Source organism: Salminus brasiliensis, chromosome 18 (assembly GCF_030463535.1).
Source record: "Salminus brasiliensis chromosome 18, fSalBra1.hap2, whole genome shotgun sequence".
Lineage (NCBI taxonomy): Eukaryota > Metazoa > Chordata > Actinopteri > Characiformes > Bryconidae > Salminus > Salminus brasiliensis.
The window spans coordinates 16,763,952-16,781,999 of NC_132895.1; the positions used below are offsets into that span (position 1 = coordinate 16,763,952).

General features: G+C 38.3%; 3 protein-coding genes and 1 non-coding gene across 4 annotated transcripts; 2 read left to right on the plus strand and 2 right to left on the minus strand.

The window, feature by feature from the left end:
• Positions 1–156: 156 nt before the first annotated feature.
• On the minus strand, positions 157–6,915 carry rab34b (RAB34, member RAS oncogene family b). Its single transcript, XM_072661816.1, has 11 exons — positions 6,655–6,915; positions 6,305–6,381; positions 5,197–5,288; positions 5,018–5,083; positions 4,239–4,340; positions 4,067–4,131; positions 3,904–3,955; positions 3,687–3,768; positions 3,526–3,616; positions 1,555–1,662; positions 157–1,044 (listed from the first exon to the last, which is right to left on the minus strand). Exons 2-11 carry the CDS (start codon positions 6,356–6,358, stop codon positions 986–988), a joined length of 771 nt encoding a protein of 256 aa, XP_072517917.1. The 5' UTR covers positions 6,359–6,381; positions 6,655–6,915; the 3' UTR covers positions 157–985.
• Positions 6,916–7,471: 556 nt separating this feature from the next.
• rpl23a (ribosomal protein L23a) lies at positions 7,472–9,610 on the plus strand. The gene is made up of 5 exons (XM_072661716.1): positions 7,472–7,541; positions 8,341–8,521; positions 8,752–8,928; positions 9,135–9,204; positions 9,553–9,610. The coding sequence occupies exons 1-5, from the start codon at positions 7,517–7,519 to the stop codon at positions 9,565–9,567; spliced, it is 468 nt and encodes a 155-aa protein (XP_072517817.1). The 5' UTR covers positions 7,472–7,516; the 3' UTR covers positions 9,568–9,610.
• On the plus strand, positions 8,613–8,680 carry LOC140539969 (small nucleolar RNA Z17). The gene has a single exon (XR_011977867.1). It is a non-coding gene; the product is annotated as a small nucleolar RNA Z17 (small nucleolar RNA).
• A 1,772-nt stretch (positions 9,611–11,382) lies between the features above and the next one.
• On the minus strand, positions 11,383–16,144 carry tlcd1 (TLC domain containing 1). Its single transcript, XM_072662108.1, has 4 exons — positions 15,764–16,144; positions 14,250–14,332; positions 13,128–13,210; positions 11,383–12,044 (listed from the first exon to the last, which is right to left on the minus strand). Exons 1-4 carry the CDS (start codon positions 15,967–15,969, stop codon positions 11,661–11,663), a joined length of 756 nt encoding a protein of 251 aa, XP_072518209.1. The 5' UTR covers positions 15,970–16,144; the 3' UTR covers positions 11,383–11,660.
• Between the last annotated feature and the right edge of the window lie 1,904 nt (positions 16,145–18,048).

Here is an 18,048-nt window from a genome sequence, read left to right on the forward strand (position 1 = left end):
CATGGAGGGGGAAATGGTGTGATCTCTGATGCAGGCTGCACATAAACACAGTACGCTGGAGCTGGAAGCTGAAGCATTAAAGCAAAAGCTTTAATTAGCAGCAGATTTGAATAAGAGCAATTATATTAATCAAACCTAAAGTAAACAAAGGTGGAGATCAGGCTATAGAGTGCACCTATATTCAGATAAATCTGCAAAACACACTGGAATGATCATCGAATTACATAAAAAATCCAAAGAAAAGATTACAAGCAAAAGTGAGCACACTCTGAAACATCCAAGTTTAATATATATATATATATATATAAACAATATTTAAAAGTAAACATTTAAATATCAGTATATAAAAGCTTGTGCCAGGACAGTGTCTACTGTACATCTAAATGAGTTTAATCTATCATTTAAGCCAAATATCACGACTTAAAAACTGGATTGAAGGTTGAAAACTAAAAAAAAAATGTTGGACTGTTTCTTCAAGTACTTACTCAAAATCCTAATCCTCAAAATCCTATACATTCCATTGCCTTAAATCAACTCAAAAGCCTTGTATCTCCAGTAAAATCTGTGCACACGTCCAGTGACTACAAGGTTTTTTTGTGTGACAGTGACGATATATAGAAGCTGTGCAGAATATATTTTCTATAAATGATCCTTTTCATATCCTTTAAATATTTTATAAATACACATCCATATCCTAAGAAGTGTCAATTATACCATAAGGGCTCTTTCAGCTACACAATAATATTCTGTTATCCCTGCAGCTGCATGTGTCTGGGCCGCTGAGCACAAAAGGCACTAAAATCCTTCATTGTCCTTCATTGTTCAAATGAAATGACCACTTCTGAAGCCTTCACACAGCCGTTGTTCAATCCTGTGACTCGAGGCTGGGCAGTCCAGTCCAGAGTTCTTTACACCGCAGTCAGTGCTGCAGGGTGTACTATGTGATGTCACCGTCTGCTGACATCCGTCATGCTCCTAAATGCACTCAGTTACAGCAGTTGGCGTGCTTTTTCTTTCTGAAGTCATTGTGATCACCAGTGATTTCTGTAAGGAAGCAGGTTAATAATATTTGTTGTCATGATCAGTATTTAGGGGCATCAAAGGCTGTGTACACACTTTTTTTATTCGTCTGGACAGTTCACGCTCCTTAATTGATTAAAAGATTTTTCACATGCTCTACCTTCTCTTTAGTGTGCATTTAAGTTCAGATTTGGGACACTTTCACCTACTGTCTGAAGTTAGCCTAGTACAGTTTTCCTATCTAGTACTCAGCACCCGTCTCCATTGTTTGGAAGGGTGGTAGAATACTAAATAGCAGACTCAGACTTGCTTGCGTCTGAAAACCTCTACACAGCTGTCAACACTGTAACAAATGGACCACATTAACTTGGGAAAAACAAGTCAGTGGTTCCTGAGGTAAAGGCCTAAGGACTGGCAGTGCTTCATGGAATGGATTTTATGTCATTTAATAAAGCACTTACATCTGTAAGACAATATATTTGACGCTTCGGCCACATGATGAGGAATGCATCTACAAACTGAAAAATTACTTACTAACAACATTGTCTGCTTGTCTCGTACTCTTCCTCTCCAGGTCAGCTAATACAGAAGCCTCGAAGGTAAGTGATGCAACCCGGAAAAAGAGCTGCCTCACGCTCTCTCCTGTTCATGGAAAAACAAATGGAGGCACTTGATATTACTGCTGTGACAGAATCATACCATGAGATAGAAAATTAAGGCAAAACGACATGAGACACCACCCATTTCACTGGTTTTACTACAGTTCCCATGGTTGTTCTTAGGCACAAAGATTCTACAAAACACCAATAGAACAACAGTACAACACCACCAATAGTAGCAACAGAACTGTATACCAGTATTCAGTCCAATGTAAGTTGTTAACAGTAGGCAATTACAGCCAAGCAACATAACACTGACAATTAATATAGAATTTAACTGATGTGCAGTCACATGTGTGTACACTGAGGAGCAAATGGCTTTGAACGTGTTTAAATACAAGTGGATGGGGAATTGCAGGTCACCGTGTCTTGAAATAGCATTAACATTAAATGTCAACGCCAGCCTACTTCAATGCCCTTCCTCCCTGCCAGCTATACACATAAACTGTCCCAAAATCAGTGTGAAAAAATGATCCCACAGAGTAGCCAATTATACTTCAGCTGACATTGTGATCAAAAAGTCCTTAGCTTCCTTGTTTTGTATCATTCTAAATCAAAAGGTCTACATATAAACTTGCCATCTTGCTATTTTCATATATGAGCATAATGCTGTACTATTACATATTATTAGCACTACCATTACTATTATTCTCACTGTTCTGTATCAGTGTGAATGAATGTCGTATAAACTTCTCATACTGTCATGTAAGATCAAATGTCTTACTGTAGACCTGTATCCCATTGCTGGCACTATTGGTACCCTTAGAGCATTAGAGTAGCAACACTTAATCGTTGTCGGAAAGCTACACATCTATGAGTATGAAAAATTACCGGTCCTTGGATGCATACAATTCCTTCATCAGTGAATGGATGCAGGCAGTGTACCATATAGCTCTTGTACTGTCTTCAAGGCAGATTTGAAGCTATTGTGGAGGATCACAGGTTCTGAATCCATCACAGATAGCTTAACTACTGGAAGCCAAATTTAACACATTATCAGATGATAAATAATTAACTCTTCGACCTATCAGACACAAAATGTCTGCTGCACGTATAGATGTGGATGCTATCAGGATTCCATAAAGTCACACAGCCTTGTGGCTAGGGAGCCCTCATGTCTGTTGATAGCTTTACCTTTTGGCTCCACTTTGCATACTGAAATCAGGTGCAACCTTAAGTCAGGGGTTTTAATCTCATTTGTCCTGCAACCCACCATGCAACAGCTTTTTGGCAAAATTATCATTGTTTAAAATGAATAATGTGACGTCTGCTATACAAATCAAGGGCAAGTGCACAGTTGTTTTCCCCCACGGCATGGGCATGGCCTAAATGTGCTGTCTGTAACAAAGCATTTCCACTGACACAGATGACTGAATATAACATAATGTAACTTGAATATTTTCAATCAGTATTTTTATGCAGCGATATATTTGTGAGTTTCATTGTAGTTATTCATTTTATGCTTCTTATTCCTTTTTGGGTTTGCATTATGTTATGTTTGTGGCAACGTGTGTACTGCTTTGTGATTAGTCAGCTCTCTCTCTCTCTCTCTTTAGAGGACTATCATTTTATTTTTATACTAAATGTGCTTCTAAAAATAAGATGACAGCTGCTTGATGTGAATGTGGTTATAATGTGTAGTGCAGTCTGTATAATATAATTAATATAGTTTAATGTAAATCTGTTTTTTTTTTTTTTTTTTTTTTTTTTTTACACTCTAGTCATTATTATAGAGAAGCAACAATTTAAGTATTTGAGTATAAATTTAGGCTACTCTGCCCACCGCAATTGGATGTAATTAACATAATCCACATTCTCATTCTGGCCTCATTCTTCTCAATCCTACCTGACAGAGCAGACACAGCCCAGTACTCAGCTTTTATCTCCTCTGACAGCTTGATGGCTTCCTCCTCCATCTGGGCCAACAGGTCTGGATGCTGACAGAAACAGTAAACATGAGCGCACCGCTCAAGTGTGTGGGAGTCATTCATTTGAAAATGAACTCACACTCTGGTCTTTCTTGGTCCCCACAAGAAAGAGAAGTACACTGGAAGGATCGTTGTCAATCATGGCATCTTCAAGCCACTGTCTGCAAAGTTACCCAACAGAGACGAGCGAGATCAAGCAGGGCTGCTTATGCAGCAGTGTTAAATTTAGTTCTAAACAGCATCTAGGTGTGTCTAACTCGATAATCACAAAAATGTGTGAAATCGGCATGCCTTACCTTGCGTTGTCCAAAGAGTAGTAGTTGCTTAGATCAAATACAACTATGATGGCTGCAGTTCAGAAAAAAAAACAGAAGTAAAAATATTACCATTAAATCAGTCAGGCACAGCCAACCCAGTAAGACATTTAAAATAAGACAACCCAGTAAGAAATGTTACTACCTTGAGCCCCTCTGTAGTAGGTGGACGCAATGCATTTAAACCTCTCCTGGCCTGCAGTGTCCCATCTGCAGTGGGAACAAACATTTATTTAAACATTCTGACCTGCAGGAAATCATGATGAATTCTAATTCTAATCTGTGTTTATTCATCTGCAAAAAGAATCATGACTCACAACTGCAGATTGAAGGGCACGCCTAGGACTTCAAACCTCTCCATCTCAAAGTCCACTCCAATAGTGGCTTTGTAGCCCTTGTCAAAAGTGTCCTTGCAAAACCTTAAGGCAAGTCATTTCAAAACTATCACGACTGTAAACTCTCTACATCCAGAAGCCCCTAATAGGACAATTAAGTACTGAATTATGTTTAACTGTAAACAGTACCAGTTAAAAGAATATGTGAATGCATACGAGGCATCTTTTTATTGTTACTTTTCAATACATCTTAAAATAATAGTGAATATACTACAACTATATATATGCAATTATTACAATCAGATATTATATTGACCTTCTACCAATTAAAGCCATTTAATCATTCATCAGTCTACATTCAGTCTACATCAAAACACATTTGACTGCTTTAAAAAGGACAGATATATCCCAATATTTAACTTTTAACTTAACTTATACAACTACACTTATACTTATATAGGATGCATGTAATCATGATAATGATAACATTTCAAATTTTAAAATTTGCTAAAGATTAGAAAGAAATCTATTTTCTATGGGTGCATAAAAAAGTCATTAAATATATATATACATATTACATTCCTACACAGGCATTCATTTATCACTAATAAGAAGATTTGGACTGTATACATTATATAACGCAGCTGTATCTTTGACAGTACTGTAATTTAACAACCCCATCCCCTCCTCCAGTGACAGATGGTATTATTTTATTTTTATTTCTTGTATATATTAGTATGGCATGAAGCTGCAGTGCTCACCTGTTGATTAAACATGTTTTTCCAACTCCGACATCACCCACAACTATGACCTTGGCCACATTAAATCTGTAGAGAAAACACAATAAAGAGTTTTTTTTATGGCCCCTGTGTACATGTAAATCTGTATGACCACTGAAAAGTCCTGATTTCGCAATGATGGGGTGGAGAACAGGACTTACCCCATTGGATCTGATGTCTCACTCTGACATGCATCTTGGACAGTAACATGAAAGCCTTCTTTGGTGTGCAGTGCAGCATTCTTGGTGAAAAACTGTACAACAAAGAAAAACAGGAAGTATTTTACTTTCTATTCATTCAAATAAAAAATAACATTTTATATTATCTCCATGACAACAATTACATCTTGTCATGCCCAAAAGCTACATTGCTAAAAAAAATAATTATCTGTTTCTCTTCTGAATATCCTTCATAGCAGAGGTGTTCAGGAAAGACGTGGCTGGTTTGCTGGACATAAATGATTTGCTGTTTCTTCACTTGTGAGAACACTGTGCTCACAGAAGCACAAAGCACTGGTGTAGTTGTGGATGGCCACTTATGGTTCTCAGAACATGTTTGGAACCTGAGTTGGTCATGCAGGTTTATCAACCATTCTGTCTGGCCTTTCTATGCGTGCCATCAAGGTCCTTGCTACTAATCCAGAATGCAGCAAAACAACTTGCCTTCAGTTCTCCATGTCACTTCACTGGCTTTCTGTAGCTTTAAGACTCTTGTGCTGACCTATCAAAACCTAGACAAAACTGGACCAGCCACTCCTTAATGAAATGTAATTGTGAAAATGTAGTCCACACCAAGAGCTTAATGTATAGCTCAGCTTGACCTGCCATCCTTTCTGATGCATGGAAAACAAGCAGCTTTACTGCTGCTAAATGTCCTCTAGGTGGTCAAACAGCAAAGTGCCATGGTGTTTTCAAACGGTCACTGAAGACTCTACACGAAAAGCATTTTATTTAAATATTACAGTATTCTTTGTTTTTTTATCAGCACTGATGCTTGTTTCTGGCAGGGTCTTAGCTCAATGGTACCTTTACACTTTCACATTACACTTTTCACAATAAAGCATTTTCAAGTGGACAACAAAGCACTTTTGTAAGTCACTCTGGACAAGCATATTCGCTAAATGCCACATGCTAAAGGAAAATAGAAACCATTAAGAAGAACCATTTCACCATTAAAATCCCATTTGGCTCAATGTGAAACTGACCAGATGTCTCATACTCATTTAAAAATGTGTGTACTGATAACATGGGGTAGCAGAATGAGAGTCACCAATGGCAGTTCACAGATGATCCTGTCCTCTCGTATAGGCGGTAGAGAACTCATGGTATGGATCTTTGGGATGTAATCTAATGGACAGAAGCACACAATTAAAATGCAGCTGTTTATGGATTAAGGATCCATCAAGGTAGCTTTTTTTGTTAACTTTTTATTCGGGTTAAAGTTTAAACACATTCTACTAGAAACATATGCAGTACTCCATATAACACAATAGTCCAAGTACACAAAATTATTCTTATTCCCTAAAACCCATAAATGGTATAAACCTTTGTACAGCATTTGGTACTGCTACGTTACATAATCCTTCTTAAACTAGAAGAGCTGAAGAAAACAGTACATACCAGACAGTACTGAACATATCTACCCTCAGAAAAGCCAGGCTCCTCCAGCCTCTACCGCTCCTCGTAGGATTACACACACTCTCTCCGTCTGCCGTGTTGTCAATCAATCAATATGCATAACTCTTCATCAGGTCAGCAGTAGTTATGTGTGTATTTTAAAAATAATCCAGTAAAATAATCCAGTTTCTTTTCCTGAACAGAAATGTCTCACATCTGTGACAGTAAGCAGTTCGACTTGTGCGTTTTAACGCCCATATCCCTGCCTCCTGCTGGGGATGAAGAGTATTGACGGAGCCAGTTCCTCTTCCTCCCCTTATACCAAAAATGACCAACAAACGCTAGAGGGCGCTCCACACTGAGTCCTTATTTAGTCGGGATAAATGAGGCTAAACGGCTAAATTGTATGAATTGTTTTTTTGTCTTTAAGGCAAGAAGGTATTTATGTAAGGTATTTAGGTACATATGTTTTTATGTATAAGAGATGTATTACATTATAAAATAATAAATCAGACATTAGCAGCCTGTTTCCATGTTCTACAACAAACAGGTTTGGGGCACAACGATGTATTCTGGCCACAGCAGTGCTGAAACGCTTTGAAAACGACTGCCTGTATGCAAATATATATATAAATATAAAATGAAACATTTATAAATGACAATTTTGCATAAATTGCATTAAAATGCATTTTAGAGTTTCGAGTTTCATGTGCACTAATGTCGTAAACACAATTTTGCCGACACGATTTGAAGACAGCTTAGGGAACTACAATATCCACAATGCATCGCTCTGTTCTCGCGGTAACAGCACTTTCCAGCCCCTGCGAAATAGAGGAGGAAACCCGTCCGTTCTTCCTTTCTCAACATGGCCCCGAAGGCGAAGAAGGAAGGTGCGCTCGTTTAAAAGAATTTTACTATAAAAATGACTCTTATACTCAAGATTCACTCCGAATATTTGGTTGGAGGGTTTCTAAAGTAGTAGTGGTTGTATATGTTGAGTTTTGTGGTTATACGCAGGTCTGTAGTAGCGGTATTAATCGTTTAAAGTGTCGTAGCGGAGAGACACACTACACACTACTCCCGCACACGCTACTGAGCTGGCTCTCCGGGTTAGCCGGGCGCTAGCTCTGTTAGCCGGTGTCAGGCTCAGTATACTGCGTGGTAGCTGTTATAACATTACATCTTCTGTAATATCCTATATTATGTGTTGGTACGTTGGCTAATATCCCGAATACTAAAGGCATTGAGGGCAGGTCTAGCTTGTGAATGCTATGCTAAAAAAGACATGATGTTACCCGACTGAAAGTCAGAGCTAGCGGTGTGTTGACTGGCTGTGTGCAGTAAGACGTTTTACCAAGCACATTAAAACTATACTAGTTTTTTAGTGTGCATTTTAATTTTACACGTGTATTAACCTAGATGGCTTAACTAGTTCGGGTTCAAGGTAATTTCTAAATTCTGAGGTTAGACTTGTCCACATGTTAATGCCTCTGTTAATCCGAGATTTGGCTATTTGTGTGGTTTCTGTTTAAGATGAGTGTATGAATATTAGTGATATGACTTAAATAATAACATACTTGTAGGTATTTCTCAATGTATCCACAAATTCCACCAAGATGTTCTTTGTACAAGCAGTTGTACTTGATGATCTTGCCTTGTAACTTAACAGTATTACTTGTTTTAAAACAGCTGTCCCAGTCAAGACTGAGGCCAAGTCTAAGGCCCTGAAGGCCAAGAAGGCTGTGTTGAAAGGTGTTCACAGCCAAAGGAAGAAGAAGGTCAGGACCAGCCCTACTTTCCGCAGGCCCAAGACCCTGCGCCTGAGGAGGCAGCCCAAGTACCCCAGAAAGAGCGCGCCACGCAGGAACAAGTGAGTTTCCCAGTAGCTACTCAACATTGTTTATGGTCATCGTTAATTGTTGCTTGCCTTGGAGACCAGTGATGGTGTTGTATAGTAGCTGGATGCAAATGATGGGAATTGCGATCAAAGCATGATTTTATGATTACATTTTTTCAGTACTGATGCATCCTCCTGTCTGTGTGTGAATGTTGTTTACATTTCCTACACAGTGTTTCATTCATTTAATCTTACATTTTCAGGTTGGACCACTATGCCATTGTCAAGTTCCCCCTGACCACTGAGTCAGCCATGAAAAAGATTGAGGACAACAACACTCTGGTGTTCATTGTTGACGTCAAAGCCAACAAGCATCAGATCAAACATGCAGTCAAGAAACTGTACGACATTGATGTGGCTAAAGTGAACACACTGATCAGGTATAATTGAATCTCTTCCTTTTTATTTTGGGGAATATGATTACAATACATTTAGGCTTCATCCTGTGTAATGATGTTACATATTTACAAACTCTGAATTGTGATGTTCTCAAAGGAACCACTGATTCATGGGATAAAGTGTAGTTGGAGTCTATAATGTGACTTGCAGGGGCAGGTAGGATATTAATCTTATCTGTGCTGTTTAGGCCTGATGGTGAAAAGAAGGCCTATGTTCGTCTTGCGCCAGATTACGATGCGCTGGATGTTGCAAACAAGGTGAGTGGTCTCAAGCAGTTGATTGTGCAGTTTTTGGGTTATTAAATTAAAGCCTTAATCAGCATGAACAAATTAGTTTAATTCATGTAATGAATGCAAAATAGTTAGCACTGTTCAGGTATTTATATAATCCCAGCTAATGGCAACTGCCTTTATTTATTTATATATATATGTAGACCTTGTCAAATGAACGTGAAGCCACTTAAATGTTTGAGCAGATGATGTAACTGTTTCTAACTGAATGATTATGATGCATTCAAAGGAACCACTGATGCTAAAGCCTAATGCTGCAATGTGTTTTTCCCACTTTAACATTGCCTAAGTGTAATTTCATCTTCTCTTTTGCAGATTGGCATCATCTAAACTGCTCTTGGTGTGTACAGAAGAATAAATGTTTGTAAAAACATATATTGTGATTGATTTATTTCACTCTTGCTCTGAAAAAAATTTACACTACAAAAACCTTCAACCTCGCAAATAAAACTGTTGCCAAAAATGTATCTCCTGATACAAACGTAATGTGGAACTCGTGTCCTGCTCAACTGTATGGCTAACTACAGTAAAAAAAGTACAGTATCTATATTTGACACTTTCAATATGTACAACTCTGGTAAATTTAACAAAATAAACATGGATAACCACCAACAAGGCACAATCGGAAATGGGGTATGGTCAGTTAATATTTGATAATCAGTAGTGAGATGTAATTGGCGTACTTTCATATAGTGGTTGACCATTTTTCACAATATTAGGAAAACTAAATGGAGCTTAGTGAAGAGCCAGGATAGCATGTGAAGTTCTTTGGCCTTGTTAGTCCACCAATAGAATGCTCAGGCAGAAGAAGTCCTTTGCATTTTTCCATATACATTAATTCTTTGATTAGAATGTTACTTTTCCCACAAAATGAATGTGTAAAAGGTAGAATTTAAAGGAGTTATTCCTTTGATGTGTGGGATTTTACCCAGATGTATATTTTAAAAAGTTACATGCAGCGCTGTTACAAATTCTTAGCATTGGGTCTGATCAGTGTTTACTGGATGGGTATGCATGTTTTGCAAGTGTTGCACTGCAATTTGTGTGCAGGTTCTTAATATGATTCTATGAATGTATTATGTATGTAATATATACATGCACACTGACATTGGTCTAAAATTAAATAAGTATAAACTTTATAACATGGGGCTTTCTGTCTCAGAAAGCATTTGGCAGTGAGGATAAAGTGTTCCTGAGTCCTGAGCCATTCCCATTTTCTATATGTAAACCCATTTGAATGATCAAAACAGTGTAATTGAAGGTAAGGTTGGAGTACGTAGAATGACTTTGGCGTATTTTAAAATCCACTCTAATCCCAATAGCTCCCAAACTGCTTGGTCAATGAAAGAAGTGCTAATTTTGATGTTGAATTTATGTCTTACACAAATCACTTCACTAGAGGGCAGCAGGAGACCTAAATTACTGCTGCTCCTTGGAGCCCGATGCTCTCTTCTTCCAGCTATCTGGATATAGGTGTTTTCATACTACTACAGAATCTCACAGAGGGTTGGCCATCATTTGCCTATGTCTGATCCAGTCAGTTTATGGTTCATGTGTATTTATAGAACAAAACTTCACAAAAGCTTTGCAAATGCTCACACACAGCCTGTTAAGTCCCTGTAGAGCCAAAAAATTCTTATTCTTATATCAGTGCTTCCACATGCTTATGCATTTTGCCTTACAACACACTTCATTTGGCTCTCATCCATGCATGGATATTAACTTTTGTTGATTGTGAGGCATTAACTTCCCATAGAGTAAATTATGTGATTTTCCAAAATATCATGCTACAATTGGTGGAAATGGGACTTCCACATGGGTCTGAAACCTGATGGTTTTGAAGTCACACTTACCAATAAGTATGTTGAATACAATTTGTGATATTTGGGATTTGGTCAATGTATCAGGACAATAGGATCCATCATTGTAAGAGCAGAGCTGGCGACAATTCTGCTGTTTGAAAACATGAACCTGACATAGACTTTTTGTTGGGACGTTTCTCAAGAACAAATGTAAGAAACTTCTAAGGAAGATATTGGTGAATGAGGCCCAATGTATCTTGTGGGTTGTGCTGGTTTGCATGTTTACATTTTAATGCTCAGGCCACATTGATCCTGTCAGTGGGCTTAAATATGGACAACGACAAGAGTTTCTGGCGTTTAATGCAAAAACAGACACCATCACAGTGCCAATAATGTTCCAAATGAACCTCCTTTCTACTGGCGTTCCATATTAAAATACAATCAGTTTCTTACTGTGAGCACTGTAATGTCTGACACGTGAGAGAGTTTGTTGTGCAGAATACTCTTACAATACATTCATGTGTGTGGTCACATTTAAGAATAGCTGTCCACTTGTCCAGTGCGAGGTTTATCAGTGCAGATTGTCTGATGAGAAATCTGGTTGTGTTCTCCTGTAGGTCACTAGTCCTTGGCAAACTTCTGGACGCCGTTGTGATGACTGTGTGTTGTGAAGAAGTCAGCTCGCAGGAGACGGTAAAAATATATAAGGATCATGATGTTCATCATCATCAGAGAGACCAGGAAGAACAGGCCATGGTCTAACCAGGAGTAGTTATAGATGATGTACCAAGTGAGATAGAACTGAGCTCCAAGACGGAAGCTGACGTATGTTGCAACATTGATCACCTTATTAATGGAGTAGAAGAGCGAGTCTTTGGGCACCCCAGCCAGTTTGAGCAATAGCCGCAGATGCAGAAATACACTGTTGACTTCAACAAAGAGAGCTACCACAGCCCCTGCCACGTAGTGTCTGGTGATCACAGCATACAGGAAAGTCCCGATCACCTGTGAAGCAAAGATTTCAAGTTCACAGCATGAATGTCAGAATGACTTAACGGAGCCCATCTCCTAGCCTAAATACGTGTTACATTAACAATTTTCCCCCTGGGGTACACATCACATGTATGTGGATTTAGGTAGCAAAAAGTCATAATTAATCTTAACATTGCTATTATGAGCCATTGTCTCTTTGAATTAATCCCTAAAAAGCTGCATGTAAACCCAAACTTCTTATAACGACATGATATACATCATTTTTATAGACCCCAAAATGGAACCCTGTGCACAAGCTATGCAACGGCAAATGCTATTAATGAATTCATAATAGTTTCTACATTAGGATTAATAACACAATAAAAAAAGCAGTCCAGGGGAAACAGGCTGTGCCTTTAATACTGGTATGTAAGTGACCTCTGTTCTGAAGGGCTGCATTGCACAAAAGCAGTACAACCTGAAATATCTTCTTGTGACAAAAACTGTATTTGGCACAGGCTGTTTTAACAATATTTCCATATTAAATTGAAAATTGAAATTTTTCATGATATAGAAAATCACTGTATACATCTTCATCTCATTTCAAGGTGCTGCATAGGGTACAGATATTTTCCATATATTTTTTCTTGTTAAAATGTGTTGTGGCTGTTTTTGTTTTAAATGTTACTACTGCTAATTATTATTATTATTATTGCTGGTATTATTATTATTAGTAGTAGTATTACATTAACTAAAGATTTTAGTTGTTAATATTAACATACCGCAAAATACCATAACATTAGCATAGCAATACACACGCTAAATGTAAGTAACCATGCCTAAAGCTCTTCTTCCTTCCTGCCTTATGTCCTATACATTTACATCTCTATCTTTCATGTCCTGTGATGAAGATTTCACACCCAACCACCACCCCAAACTGCCCCTTAACTCAACCCAATTGGTCAAGCCTATATCCAGTGCCTTCTAACTAAAAAAAAAAAAAAAAAAAAAAAAAAAAAAAAAACAGAATCTGCCCTGAACAGTTGTGGAAGTTGTCAGATTTCTTAACTATTTGGTGAGCTTGTCTAGAAGATTTGACTAATGTTCTTTATTTACCACAACATGATGAAGCAGGAACTCCCATGATTCCCTGGCATACCCACTAAAGATGATGTCTCCAGCATCCTGAATGAAGTACCCTGAAAAGGAAAGTTAAGAGTTTAGAGTTAGAAAAGGTCCTGATCCTTCACAGCTGATCTGTAGTGTCATTTTGCAAACACCACCACCAAATGATTGCGATTCATTGAGCCTAGGGTGGATAGAAGTGAAGAAGATTATGAAGAATCCTGTCTGGAGTTCATAGTTACAACTTGTTCACAGTTTCATAGTCAGGACTACATGTGTGACACAGATAAAGGCCACAATGCAAAAGAAACTAGAGCTGAGATTAGTAGATGGTGGGCTGTGTGAGCACGAATGAGTTCGGATAAGGGGAATGCTTGAAGAGTATTTGGCAGGTGGTGCCAATGTTGCAGCAGATCGGTGTACAAGTGGTTGGCCCTAATTTTCAGTTTTGTGATCATATCATGTCACAAACCATAAGTAGCTCATTTTTATATTTTAAGGCTTTATAGTTGGACATGAAACCATACAAACATTCACATAGTCATTTTTCTGCCATTGAGAATAACATTGATGAACAACACAGTAATGTCGTTTATACATTGTTGTTGAATGCATGGTACTTTGAATTGATAAGGTTAATCATTGTCAAACAGTGCGATTCCATGTCTACCACTATAGCCTTGGTAACACTAAGCAAACAGTCCCAAGCTCTTGACTAGCACTCCTATCTAGAAGTCAATGCAAGGAAAAACAGAGCTGTGCAGTTTTAATTTCTGTGGGAACAAATTGTTTAACCTTCTTTAAAATATGACACAGTTGTTAAACTTGTTGTGCTTTCATGGTTATCTAAATGAAAAGATGTGAACAAAACTTAAATGTGCCATTTCTCTGATACTTTTAGAGCACAACTTAAAAGTTGCCCTAAAATGTTTTTCATAATTTTTTTATTATCTTCTAATATGTTACATTCAGCAAAAAAAACAGCCAAAATAGAAAAAAAATCACCTCGAAAATCAACAAAGCTTGGAATTTGACCAGGGGTGTCCAAACATCAGCATATGGCTGTATGTGGCTTTGTCAGTGTTGAGCAATTGGGAAGAGAACATGACTAACCTGTTGAGACGACGACAAGCAAATATGAAAATGGGCTGAAGGACGAGTGCATCTCACGCACCATCAGTGGATACTGAAGTACACTGAGACCAGAAGGAAGAAGAGAGATTAAACACATTATTTTAACAAAAAACAACATTATTATATAAAAAAAATGTGACATGAATACAGTTTTAACATTAATAGATGGAGAAGGAGGACAGTTTCAGAAGAAGCATGGGTGTGGGCAGCATGATAAGAATCTAAACGCACATTTACCACAGGTTTAGATGATGGAACATTGCAGTGGGATTTTTTTTGCATTGAGCGACAACTGCATTAGTAAGGTACAGAGTGAGAGATGATGGATGATTAGTTCTTGATCACATAATCATTACTCCAGAGTGGACAACTCCACGGCTCCATGCAGGACTCCATGTTGGGGGGCTTAATGCCCCTCTATATCTAAGCTCATGTAAGCCTGCTCCCGAGCCTTACATTCTGTTAGCCATGCTTTTCTATGGAGATGTTAAGTTAAGTTAAGTGTGTGTGTCGAGTTGAACACATTGGTCAGCAATGAGTGCACAATTAGCAAAATTCACTGATTAGAAGGAGTGTATGAACATCTGTGGACACACAGCGTGTGTTGCAAAATCACATAAAACCTCTGAGACAATACAGAGATAGGAGTAGCATAAAATAACAAATAACTGAAGTTCTATCAGAGTCAACAGGACGGCTCTTCTGTCCCCTCAGACCTTTCTTCTTTCAGAGCACTCCTGACTCATACCTGTCTGACAGGTTCTTCTGGGTGTTATAACGTAAAATCTTCAACTGTACAGTAAACGTCAGGCATATATAGGTAATTATTTGAGCAGTGGTACTGAGGAACCCCTTTTGATATCCTAGAGAACAACAACTTTAAGAAGAACTTTCCTCTGAAAGCTCACTTACACAGTTTTCATAACAATTCTGACATCCACAAATGTTGGGATTTGTTCAGTTTATGAGGACAATGTCAGTCACAGGCCCAGAATTGTCCTAACCTAGGACCCCTCCAACATAAGGAGCCCCTGCCAATGAGATCCACAATTTTAAGACCAGAACTGCAAACAAGTCTGAAGTTTAAATACACTTCATGAATCTGACATGAGGGTTTTCTTAGAACTTTTCTCAAGAACACATTTAAGAAAATGTTTATGGACATATTGAAGAATGAGGCCCATTGTTTGTAATAAAAAAAGGAAAGGATGGAGCAATTCTGTTGATCTGTTTATCATGACATGTTCACACAATGATTGATATGACAGCTTTACAGCATTCTGTATTTGGTTGAATAAAGGAGCATTTTGTTAAACAATTTGTATGATTTAATTAAGCACATACAGCTTTGTATTTCTGAATGCCATAATTTTCATGTTTTAATCTGTAACACTTATTGGACAAGACTTCAGACAGTGACTAGATAACATGCCTAGAGTTTATGGAGTTAATAAAATGACACAGAGTACTATATTCGGCACAGGATCACTCACCAGAAGATAGCCCAGGAACCGCTCAGTAGGGAGTGGACGAGGGACACTGACAGGTTTCTCCATTTCCAGGTCCTCCAGGAACTATTGTCCAGTCTGCTGGGTCTGGGCAATGTCTGCAGCAGTCTGTGAATCAGCCTGAAGGCCAGCACGCTACAGCACAAATACAAGGCTGGCCGTTTCTGGACATCACTCAGCCAGCCTTCCATTTTCCACTGCTTATCTCTCACTCACCTCCCTAACTCCCTTTCTTCTTTTCCTCTTTTATACGACTCTTCCAGTCAAGGTAAACAGATGAACCAAGGTTTTGGTTTTATGCAGTGCTCCTGAAAGCAGTCTGGAATTCTTCTCAACATTCCTGAAACAAATTGTCTCAATGTGTCTTTCCCCACCCTCTGTTTCTCTCTCTCTCTCTCTCTCTCTCTCTCTCTCTCTCTCTCTCTCTCTCTCTCTCTCGCTCTCTCTCTCTCTCTCTTTCTCTTGCTCTTACTTTCTTTCTTCCTCCCTCCCACATGTAGGGGCCAGAGCATGGGTGTGGCATTCCTCGCAATACCTGTTTGCTGAGAAGGCATTGGTTAAGAAAATGAAATGGCTCATGGGAGTTTTGCCGCAGAAAATTTGGCTCATACCTTCATATGTCTTTCTCTCTGAACAATCAAACCAGTGAACGAATCCATATGTGGTCCATATTGTTGCAGTCACAGAAAAACCCTATATTTCATAAAACACATGGCACTACATGGCAACTTTACAATAGTGCAAAACTCATGAATTAACTAAAAACAACAAATCCAGAAACACACCTGCAAAAAACCCCCCCAAAAAACAGTAAAAACTGAAACTTGACCACCTTCAGATTGGTACGGTGTGCATCAGACTATGAGACAGTGGAGAGTAACTGGAGGGCTCAGGGTGGAGCTTCAGGTGAAAATTCCTGTCTAATAGAAAAATTAAGATGTCAGGAAACACATTTAACACTTTGCTGTAGCACCATCATCAGGCCAATTGGGCCGAGCTCACTCAACTGAGTAGCGGGAAGAACCACAGCCTATTCATCCAGTTTTATGTTTCTACTTTTGAAAAAAAGTAGAAACATAAAACCTTCAGTGCTTGGACTCATAATAAATAAGTGATTTCTTATAGTTGCTGCAAAATCTTTAATTTTACAAAAATCTTAAAGGTTTAAAGAGCAATAAATACAAACAGCCCAATAGCTTCATGGTTACTCATTTACACAAATTAGAAAAGAAATGTTAAATGCAGGGATGAGTTGTTAAGTGGCTTGCTGATGTTGAAGATGAGATTATTATCCTGGCACCAGTTCTCCAGGTGTTAATCTCCTCCAGGTAGGCCCTCTCATCGTTGTCAGAGATCAGACTTACCACAACAGTGTTGTCAGCAAACATGACAATTTTAGTACAGCTAGAAGTGAGCATGTAGTCATAAGTGTTCAGTGATTAGAGCAAGGTTCTCAGGACACAGCCTTGGGGGGCTCCAGTGCTGAGGATGAGGGTGGGTGAGACATAAAAAAGACAAATAAATTATATATCAAGCACTGCTTGTACTGGAGATCAAGTAACGCAGAGATGCATGAAGTCCAAGATCTTTCAACCTGGTGGTGAGTTTGGAGAGTTTGGAGGAAATAAGAGTGTTAAATCTGCAGAGCCGTTATGGCGGTATGCAAACAGTAGTGGGTCCATGAATGTTGGCAGTGAAGAGGTGAAGTTCTTGGTACCAATTTACAAGCATCTTTAATTAAGCTTTTTCTTAGTAAATTACACCTATGTGTAGTTGATCATCACTGTTTTTTATAAAATCAAAAGGTTTGGGAGTGTACTGAAGGTAGTGTGGCATCGCAAGAAAAGTTGCTTTGACTACAGGGCTTGCTTTTTGCTTTTCAGTAAATGCATGTTTTGCAATAGAGGGTTTTTTTTAGTTTTAGTTTTGAAAACTATAGATAGGACTCCAAAAACATGCTTGTAAAACTGTAATAAAGTGGTAATAAATTAATAATAACATTACAGGAATAATATCATAAATTAAGTGATAAATCACTTTTTTAATGTGTATTGATCAGTTTGGCTCAGACATCAACAGGCTCCTTTTAAGAATATTAACTGAATAATATACCAAGGGCTGAGGGGGTTAATGTCTAACAGATTTTTTGTTGTTAAAATCCGACTGGTTTAACTGTGAGCATCATCATCAGACTGCAGCAAGACACTCTACACGTGACTCTAGAGTGGACATTCTCTCTCTTTCCCTCTCTCTCTCTCTCTCTCTCTCTC